The sequence below is a fragment of the Chrysochloris asiatica genome, unplaced genomic scaffold, assembly GCF_000296735.1.
Source record: "Chrysochloris asiatica unplaced genomic scaffold, ChrAsi1.0 scaffold00092, whole genome shotgun sequence".
NCBI lineage: Eukaryota > Metazoa > Chordata > Mammalia > Afrosoricida > Chrysochloridae > Chrysochloris > Chrysochloris asiatica.
In genome coordinates this window covers 249,504-260,282 of record NW_006408610.1, presented here as the reverse complement: position 1 = coordinate 260,282, position 10,779 = coordinate 249,504, and the positions used below count along the sequence as shown (strand labels likewise).

Sequence of the window (10,779 nt, the reverse complement as noted above, 5' to 3'; positions counted from 1 at the left end):
CGAAACTACCAGCTGTTCCGTGGGAGAAAGATGAGGCGTTCTGCTCCTGTAAAGATTTACAGCCTCAGAAACCCTGTACAGGGTCACTATGAGTCGGAACAGACTCCACGGCACACAGCCACCAACGGCTAGTGATCATGAATATTTCTTCATATGTTTGTTGGCTGCCCGGATCGCCTCCTTGGTGAAGTGTCTATTCATGTCATGTGCCCATTTTTAAATGGGTTATTTGTCCTTTTCTTATAGAGGTGTTATAGGTTCCTATACATTTTGGAAATTAGTCCCTTATCTGATGTGTCACTGCAAAAGATTTTTTCCCATTCTGTGGGCTCCCTTTTTACTCTTATGATGAAGTCTTTTGATGCACGTAAGTTTTTAATTTTTAGTATGTCCCATTATCTATTTTGTCTATTTTTGTGTAAGTTTCAAAATGTTTGGTAGTCTGTGTATGCCCTGTATTAGAGCGCTCACATTTTCCCCTATTTTTTCTTTAATGACCTTTGTAATTCTGGGATTCACATTTAGGTCTTTAATCCATTTTGAGTTGTTTTTTTTATAAGGTGTGAAGTAAAGTTCTTGTTTCAATCTTTTGCATATCGCTTTCCAGTTCTGCCAGCACCTCCTCCCCATGCAATATACTTAGGTACTCTGTTAAAAATCAGTTGGATGTATGTGGATGGGTTGATTTCTGGATTCTCAATTCTATTCCATTGATCAATGTATCTTTCATTGTACCAGTACCAGGCTGTTTTGACCATTGTAGCCGTGTTGCAAATTTTGACATCAGGGAGTGAGATCCTTCCTATCCTGTTCTTCTTCTTAAGCAGTGCTTTGCTTATCCTGGGCCTCTCTCCTTTCCATATAAAGTTTGTAATTGTTTTTTCCATCTCTTTGAAGAATGTCGTTAGAATCTGGATTGGGATTGCAATCAACGGCACTTGACAATAGCAGTCATGAAAGTAGCAGTCAAGAAATCAAATTAAGTATTTCATTAGGCAAATCTGTGTTCAAGAGCAAAGATGTCAGGTTTGAGGACTAAGGTGCGCCAGACCCAAGCCATGGTATTTTCAATAACTTCATATGCATGTGACAGCTGGACAGTGAATACGGAAGCCTGTAGGAGAATTTGATGCTTTTCAGTTACGGTGTTGGAGAAAACTGAAAGTACCACGGACTGCCAACAGAACCAAGCAATCTGTGTTGGAAGAAGTATAACCAGAATGCTCCTTGGAGGCCAGGATGCCCAGACAATTTCATAAATTATATTATCCCCTCTATTGTTCATTGTGTAGTGCTATAGGATAAGCAATAAACTGCTAATTACAAGGTCGATGGGTTTGTTACAGTTGTTTATTGTGCGCTTTTCACAGAAGATCTTACTCGCTAGAGCTCAGAACTATAAGGCAGGGATAGACAAGCTACAGTGCTTAAACCAAACCCAGCCTCTCTCCTAGGTTTATAAACCATTGTACTTGAGTGCAGCCATTTGTTTATGAATTTTTATGGCTGCTTTCACACCCCAACACAAGAGGTGCATAGTTTTGACAGAAACCACGTCATCTGCACAACACAAATAATTTAGTATTTGACCTTTACAGAAAACATGTCCTAGTCCCCAAAGGATTCTAACACGAGTAGAATGATTTCAACTGTTAGAAATACAGAAGAGTTCCTCCAAGTGGCGGTTCCAGAATGCAGGCTGGAACTCTACAGAGAAGGGACGCCACAGCCTCCAATTCACATCCAATGCCACCATTTTCTAGACTACATAAAAACCAGCGTTCTAAATCTGCAAATACCCACAACTAGGAAACAAACTAGCTAGCATAGGAGAGAATAAAGATCATTTATTCAATCTAGGCAAAGTCTAAATCTCTACAAGGTCACACAGGGCAAAGTGATGCTTTGGAACAAGCCAAAATGACTAACAACAAGCGGCTCCCTGGTAAGACCACCAGTTACGTTCACAGAGAATAAATCTAGGGCCAGTTTTCCGTTTCTGATTCCTATATGTGGCTTGTTATTGTTAAGTGCCGTTGAGTCGGTTCTGACCCATAGCGACCCTGTAAAGGGTTTCCAAGGAGCAGCTGGTGAGCTTGAACGGCCGACCTTGTAGATCAGTTTTTGATTCAGTGTTTTGGCTAAGTCATGTGTCCAAACCTCCTTCATGTTTTGTCCTGAAGTACATGCAGTTTTAGTGGGATTCTGGCTTCCCACAGTGCTGCATATCAGGACCTCATGCAGGACTCCCAAGATGCTACAGGGACGACACCACACTTACTTCAGGACAAAACAAAAGGTTTGGTCACATGACTTTACCAAAACACTGAATCAAAAACTGAAGGCAGGCTTCTTCACTGGAGTTGGATTTTTTCCCAATCCTGCTTACCCATGGTTTCCAGGGGTGCAAAAGGAGGAGGAAAGGAGACACTGAGTTTATGTCAATGGCAGCAAAATAAATTGGAAAATGATAATGATTGTACAACATGTAGAATAGTTAACATCACTGAATTATACACATCAAGACTGTTGAATCAGCAAATGTTTTGTTGTGTATATTTTCACCACTAATTAAAAAAAAGTCTTTGGCCTCAACTATTTTCTAACCACCTGACTAATTCTTTAAAAACAAAACAAAACAACTGGCTTGCTAAGCTTTGCAAGCTCCAGCTGGTCTTCTAACATCAAGTCTCATCAGGAAAGGCAGAATTAGGAATGCTCATGGCTTGTATTGTTGAAGGAACCAGTAACTGTGAGGTACACTGAAAATCCAGACCTAAGATTTTATGGTTCTTAATCTAGGCATTTATATCACTAGTACCCTCTAGAATAAGATCTGGACAGGTTCTTCAATAGATGAGAAGAACTATACAATCTGCTCACAGAAGACACATACTCAAAACCAAGTTATCAAAGTATCCCAACACTGTGCTATAGTTTGCTAGACCCAACTCTTCTTCTCACTTTAAGTCACATGATGAAATGACAGAGGCACTGGCCCCACTGCACAGGCACATTTGCTCTACAACTCTTTTTGCCTTCCCCCATAACACTGGGCCAAGTTTTAAAGGCACTATCTGGTCTTTACCCCAGAAGCCTGGAATTCTTCATTAAAGTAACATTAACAGTACAGCTGGTCTGCTGCTTATGTAGTCTATGAACCTTGGTTTTCTACTGCCAAGGTTCAGTTTTCTCATTGACAGTACACCATAAATTCTGCCCAGGTAAGTAACAGCATGCTGCACAGTGCAAGGATGCACCACCTCAGTAAACATAATCCAAATCCACCAGCCACTCCTGGAAAACCCTACACAGGGTCACTAGGAGTCGGAACCCACTTGACAGCACTTAAGAACAGAAACCGAGACAAGTGTGTGCTTTTGAATGGGGCTAAAGATCTCCAAAATCATCACTGGCCTCTACCAGGTCACACCTGCCTTCCAGTCGATTCCCCCTCAGACCACAAGGCCACACTAAAGGTAGTGGCTCACCCAAGACTTGATGGGAAGACTGCCTAAGGCAGAAGAGAGGCTAGTGTTAAACATCTTAGCATATTTGCTCAGTGCTCCGCATATAGGGATTTCATGGAATCCTCACAGCTCTGTAAGTTAGTGATTCCACTTTATAGAAGGTGAAAGTAAGGTTTAGAAAAGTTCAGAAACTTGCCCTGGAGAGCTAGACAGGTGGCTGTTCCAAAGTCTGCATTCTTAATAGCTAGGCTATGCTGCCTACCACCACAGAGCTGCTTGTTGAAACTCTCCACTGCTCACCTGCACCTGACCAGCCACTGCTCCTACACTGAGGCCTGCTGCTCACTGCCTTTGCTGCCAATACCTCACCCTGGGCTTCCCTCCCTCCATCCACTGACTTTGTGCACTGTGCACTGTGAGGGACAGCTACAAAAGGGAGTCTCAGTGTATGCTTCGTGGAGATCAGTACACCAATCACAAGTTCTCCTTTGGATGCCAAACAACTGATTCCTAATGGGGTGGCTCACCACCCCACAGGTTGGCTGACCTGTACATAAAAGGGGATCCTATTGAATGCTGCATATGCCAATAATGAGTATTTTAATGGTCAAAGAGCCATCTGCAGATGTAGATAAAAAGCCTGAGTAACTAGTGTGTTGTCGTTAGTTGCTCATCCACCCTGGCTCTGGGGACCCCACGTGCACAGAGCAGAGCCTCACCAGCTTTTCCAGGCTGTGACCATCTGAATGAAAGCAGATCACCAGGCGGGTCTTTCAAGGCGCCTCTGGGTGGGTTCAAACTACCATCTTTTCAGGTAGTAGTTGTTGTTAAGTGCCACTGAATCTTACAGGCCACCTGTGTCACGCACTTTTCCATCTGAGCCACCCGTTGTGTCTAGTTCATTGCTTTGTGTACTAAATGAACTTTCTTGCCAGAGCTTACATACTAAAGCCTACTAAGCCTAGGATCACTCTCCTCCAGGCTGATGTGCCCTGCTATAACCCTTCCTCTCTTACCTTCCCTAAACTTAACAGCTCTGGTAGCATAGCGGTTACGAGTCGGGCTGCTAATCTCAAGGTGAGCAGTTTGAAACTATCAGCCATTCAGTGGGAGAAAGAAGAGGTTTTCTGCTCCCATAAAGATTTACAGCCTCAGAAACCCTATGCAGGGCCACTATGTGTCGGAACCGACTCCACGGCACATGACCACCACCACCAAACTCATCACCGGGGACACTATACTTTTTCCATGTGAAGCGGTTTTTAAAACAATACCCACCAGCCATCAAGTCAATTCTACTTCACAGCGATCCCATAAGAGAAAGTGGGGTTTCTAAGCCTATAAATCTTTACAGAAGCAAACTTCTGCATGTTATTCCCATGGAGCTGCTAGTGGGTTTGAACCGCCGACCGTCAGGTTAGCAGCAGAGCCCTTTAACCACTGCACCACTGTGCTCCATTGAACAAGATTATTAGTGTGAAAATGAAATAAAAACTTTCCAAAACCAAAAAAGCTTGTCAGCTTTGACAAACAAATAAATATAGGACAAAATACAAAAAAATACTCAGAGAATGAATTCCTTGGAAATTCAGATTCAAATACAGATTATCTGCAGAGTATTTATAAAAAAATTTCCACTCTGGTTCTTTAGTAAGTTAGTGATTCCACTTTATAGAAGGCTTCAAAGCACACAGAATAATTTAAAAAGTAGATCAACCCTATAAAAATGTGCCTCATTAGCCTCTCTCAATCAGTAAATTTGGATTATCCATGGCTTCAGTAATTCGCAGATATATGTGAACTTCTTCACAATTCAGACTTTCCCAAAGGGTCCTAATATTCACCCACTAGCCAGGATTTAAAATGTAACCAATACAAGCAACAAAATTGCAACTAAAGGTAAATGACAATTACTTACCTACTTCAGTGAGTTGATGTCTTTCCAGTGTTACTTTCTTGGGATCCTTAATAAAATGAAAGGGTTGTATTTTTATTCCTTCAATTTGAGGGAATAAAAGGGCAAAACCAGATTCTCCAATTTCTATTTCCTGAGGTCGATTGCTGCCTGAGCCCATTGGAGTCACTAGAAAAAAAATTGAACAGTTTCATAAGGACACTCAATGAAATGTTACAAGTTCCATTTGTAACAATGCTAATCAAGCATTCCACCTAGACAACTGTAGTCAGTTACCAAGCTAACAGGCCACTATCTGAACAAAAGTAAGCAGTGGATTATACATTGGGCCTCTAATCACAAGGTCAGCAGTTCAAATCTACCAGCCACTGTGTGGGAGAAAGATGAGGCTCTCTGCTCCCATAAAGATTTACAGCCTCGGAAACCCTACTATGAGTAGGAACTGACTCCATGGCATACCATCATCACCAATGGTAAGATATCTGCAACTTACTTTCAAACTTTTCAGGAAGAAATGTTTTTATAAACTAAGAGAGAAGAGCGAATGATGCAAAACTGGTTTTAATTGATGAACTTAGATGGGGGAGGGGGAGGGGAGTCTGGTGCTGTTTTGGGGAGCCACGGAGTTGGTTCTGACTCACAGCCATCTTGTGCACACTGCCTAGTATGTGTCCTTCACAAAACGGTATGTTTGAGTCCAATGTCACTGTCACTTGTTCAGGGGGCTCTTTTGTTGATGACCCTCCACACTTTACCAAGCATGATGTCCTTCTCCAGGGACTAATTCCTTCTGTATGAAAGATAACGTCTCACCACTGGCTGTACACCTTCCAAGACAGATCTGTTTGTTCTTCTGGAGGTCCATGGTACTCTTAGTATTCTTCAGTAACGCCGTCATTCAAATGCACTGATTCTTCTCCGGCCTTCTTAGTTAGTGTCACAGTATATGAGGCAACTGAAAATACCATGACTTGGCTCAGACGCACCTTATCCTTCATAGTGACGTCTTTGCTCTCTAACACTTTAAAGAGATCTTTTGCAGTAGGTTTGCCCAATGCAATACGTCGTTTGATTTCTTGACAGATGCTTCTATGAGCACTAATTATAGATCCAAGCAAAATGAAGTCTTTGACAACTTCAGTCTTTTCTCCATTTATCATGATGTTAATTGTTGGTCCAGTGGTGAGGATCTTTGTCTTCTTTACATTAAGGTGCAATCCTTACTGAAAGCTGTGGTCTCTTACCTTTATCAAATACTTCAAGTCCTCTTCACTTGCATCAAGCAAAGTTGTGCCATCTGCATATCATAAGTTGTTAATGACTCTTGCTCCAATCCTGATGCTGTGTTTTTCATATTGTCTAGCTTCTCTGATTATCTGTTCAGCCCACAGATCGAATAAATATCATAAAAGTATACAACCCTGACGCACACCTTTTCTCATTTCAAACCACACAGTAGCCCCCTTGCTCTGTTCCAATGACTTCCTCTTGGCCTATATACAGGTTGTGCTTGAGCACAACTAAGTGTTCTGGAACACCCATTTTTTACATTGTTATCCATAGTTTATTTTGATCCACAGTTAAATACCTTTGTAAAGTCAATACAACACAGGTAAACATCTTTCTGATATGCTGCTCTGACATCACCAGTGACAGCCCTCATTCCATCCTCTTCTGAATCTGGTTTGCTCATTCTCACAGACATAAAGCCAACGATTGGGCCAAGACAATTTAATGGCTGAAGAATGTTCTTTAACAAATGGTGATGGAATTAACTGCATAAACAGACGGGGAAAATTAACCTTACATCACACACACACAAACGCAAATTGGATCACAAAACTAAATGTGACAGTTTAAAATATGCAGTTTCTAGAAGATCCATGAGAGACTATCTTTGAGATCATATCATAGACAAAGATTTCCTGGAATGCACATACAAAACATCAACCATAAGAAAAAATAGCAATCAACTGAATTTAACCAAAATCAAAACTTCCTGTTCATCAAAAGACACTGATAAAAAAAAAAATGGACAAGTCAGCTACAACCTCATCTACCATAATTAGATGGTGTCCTGCTACCACTAGTGACCCTTCTGTCACGGCCATAATAGATGCCTCCTGCTAGAACTGCAGAAAAACAGAAACAGAACACAAATTCTTTAAAAAATCCAAACTTATTGGACTGGTTGAGACAAGAGGATTCTCAAGACTATGAGCCTGAGATGGCCTTTAAACCGTGAACTCCTAAAACGATTCCAAAGTTACCATTTATCTTTAGGTAATAAAATAGCTCATAAATATAGAGACTATAACTGTGAGTATCTGTACTTCTTTAAAAAACCACCTGAGACCAAATAGGTAACAATGACTCTAAAACAAAAAATGAGAAGGAGATAGGGAGACACGATTACTGTAAATAAAACCACCAGAACAGAATTAATGAGAATGTTCACCTAGTGAAAAATATAACCAAAGTCACCAAAGAACTGGTGTTTGTTGTTGTTGTTGTTAAGTGCCGTCGAGTCGGTTCCGACCCATAGCGACCCTGTACAGGGTTTCCGAGGGTGTAAATCTTTACGGGAGTAGAAAGCCTGATCTTTCTCCCGCGGAGCAGCTGGTAGTTTCGAACCGCTGTCCTTAAGGTTCGCAGCCCGATTCGTAACCACTACGCTACCAGAGACTGGTGTAGGAATTTTTAAATGGGAACCTAAGTTGCTATGTAAACTCTCACCAAAAACACACTATGTTTTAAAAGTTAAACATAAAGTTAATATATGACCCAAGCAATTACACTTCTAAGTATATATCCGAGACAAATGAAAACATATTCATAAGAGACCAAAAGAACTAGATGGTGCCCAGCTAGCACTACCAACTGCCCTGATCAGGATCACATTAGAAGGTCCTAGATAGAGCTACAAAATGTGTGGAATAAAACTCAAAATTATTTTGAAAAAATAAAATTAAAAGACCAGGCTTACTGGTCAAAAAAGAAACTGGAGGAACCTGAGTCTGTGGCCCTCAACCATCCATCCTTCAAGTTTAAAAAGCAACACACTGTTTTCCAGCCAAGCAGTTGTTGTTGTTGTTGTTGTTAAGTGCCATCGAGTCAGTTCCGACCCATAGCGACCCTGTACAGGGTTCCGAGGGTGTAAATCTTTACGGGAGTAGAAAGCCTCATCTTTCTCCCGCAGAGCTGCTGACCTTAAGGTTCGCAGCCCGATTCGTAACCAGGGAACAACTTTCAGCCAATTAGCAGATTGGTACAGAGGGAGAACACCACCACTAGTAAAATATGCTCACTATAAATGATGGAATGGTCAAAGATCATTCAAAATCAAAGGGACAACACATACATAAGAACAACAGTGAGAAGGAATGAGAAGGTTGGTGGAAGCGAACTAGGAACCACAGGGAGGAAGTGATGACTATTATTCCATGGAGGGAACTGCAATCATTGAGCTGAAACAAAGTGGATGATTTGTTGAATGTAAAACTCATGATCTTGTTTATAAACCTTCACTCAATTCACAATAAAAAAACCAACAACACAAAAAGCCATATATATGTATATATATATGCATACATACACACACACACACACACACACACATATACACACATATATATGTTTGATAGGAAAGAAAAAAAAAGTTCACCTAAAAACATATACACAAATGTTTACAGTAAGATTATTCATGATAGCTAAAAAGAAAAAAACACCCAAATATTAACCACTGTAATTAACAAAAGTCAAAATAATACCAGGTAAATAATGATTAACTTTATTGTATTTTGGAAGGCCAAAAATGAGTAGTTTTAAGCTACAACTAACTCACCAATATACAGAAGGCATGAAAGGTATTTCTCACCTATGATTCCCGGGGTAACAATCCCAAGGACTTGGCACTGTTTTGGAAATAGCTTCTCAAGGGCAAATGCTGTTTTCATACTGGTTCTTTTCCTTGCTGTAACAACACAGTAACAACATGAGCAAATACTTTACATTTAGCCACATCTGACACTATAAAAAGAAAAGCACATACTGGATGATCTTTGTCATTTGAAAGTCATTGAAAAACTTGATACGAATATCTAAAAGCTTTGATTTAAACAAACGTTTCCCCCTTTTTGGTTTCTGCTTTATATTTTAAGTTCTAAGACTTTTAAACAACACTAGTTTGTCTTTCCCCTTCGTTCACATACGCCCTGGTCTCACTTACTGACATGGTTCGGTTCCAGAGATGAGGTCATTATGCAAAAACGGAGGCTAATCACATCAGATCACAAAACGGAGCTTGAGTACATCATTATCGGTGTTGAGTGCTTTGCATTTGGTTCGACTCAGAGCGACCCCGCATCGGGCTTACAAGGAACCAAACGATACCATTATACAACTATCTACTTATATTATGTAACTGCCCAACCACCGGGAATCGTGGCCCAGACAGGCTGACACATGATGGTAACCAGCACAGCTAGTGTTACTCTTGCATCACATCTTGGCATTCATTACAGCCAGATGTACAGTTTAATGTGAAAAACAGACTTTTTATTACTGTTGTAAATACAAAATGTCAGATAACGAGAAAACAAGTGAGGCAGTATCCTGCTTTTGTCCACCTGGTGTCTAATGGAGCAATTCCTTTTCAGACTGGCCATTATCTTTGGAGCACACCAGCCACTCCTTGGAAACCCTACACAGAGATGCTATGGGTCGGAACCTATTCGATGGCATTTAACAATTATCTTTCTGTTCAGCCAATATTATAGCATAACTACTTTTTTGGCTGCGTAAATAGTCAACCAAATTCAGATTAGATCATGATTATCCATTACCTCTAGCTCTGAACCTAGTGTGCCTATCATAGGACAATTACCCTTTTTGCTTGTAGCAAGTTGAGAGGAATCCTATCTGTAGATAATTTTGGTAAAGTGTTGTTGTTGTTGTTAAGTGCCGTCGAGTCAGTTTCGACCCCCATAATTCAAATACCATAAAAGCTCATATAATCAAAGGTTTACTTATTGTTTTAGTAATACAAATAAGTGTCTAGGGAACTTCAAAATGAGAAATCCCCTTCTAAAGAATTTGCTTTAGTTACACTGCAGACTAAGAATCAATTTTCAGTGCAGAAGGGTTCCTCTAAGAGTCAAAGATTTATTCATGCATACCATAGGGAGTACCCTAAGAGACGCAGAAAGTCAGCACGTTTTTCAGGACTAGATTAGCAGTTAGGAATCCTGTGCACTGTAAGATAAGCACTGGACTGCTAACCACAAGGTCAATGGTTCAAAACCACCAGCCACTCCGCAGAAACCCTTTATGAAGTCATTCTGAATTGGAACAGACTCTGTGGCACTTTACAACAACAATATAGTATTTAAGTGT

At 40.6% G+C, this 10,779-nt stretch overlaps 1 protein-coding gene across 1 annotated transcript in view; it reads right to left on the bottom strand.

The window, feature by feature from the left end:
- FBXO22 (F-box protein 22) overlaps nt 1-10,779 on the bottom strand; it is a 36,509-nt gene that overhangs the window by 13,287 nt on the left and 12,443 nt on the right. The window contains exons 4-5 of the mRNA XM_006866454.1: nt 9,263-9,358; nt 5,389-5,553 (exon numbers count right to left, since the gene is read on the bottom strand). Coding sequence (XP_006866516.1) covers nt 5,389-5,553; nt 9,263-9,358 — 261 coding nt within the window. The remainder of the gene's footprint in view (nt 1-5,388; nt 5,554-9,262; nt 9,359-10,779) is intronic.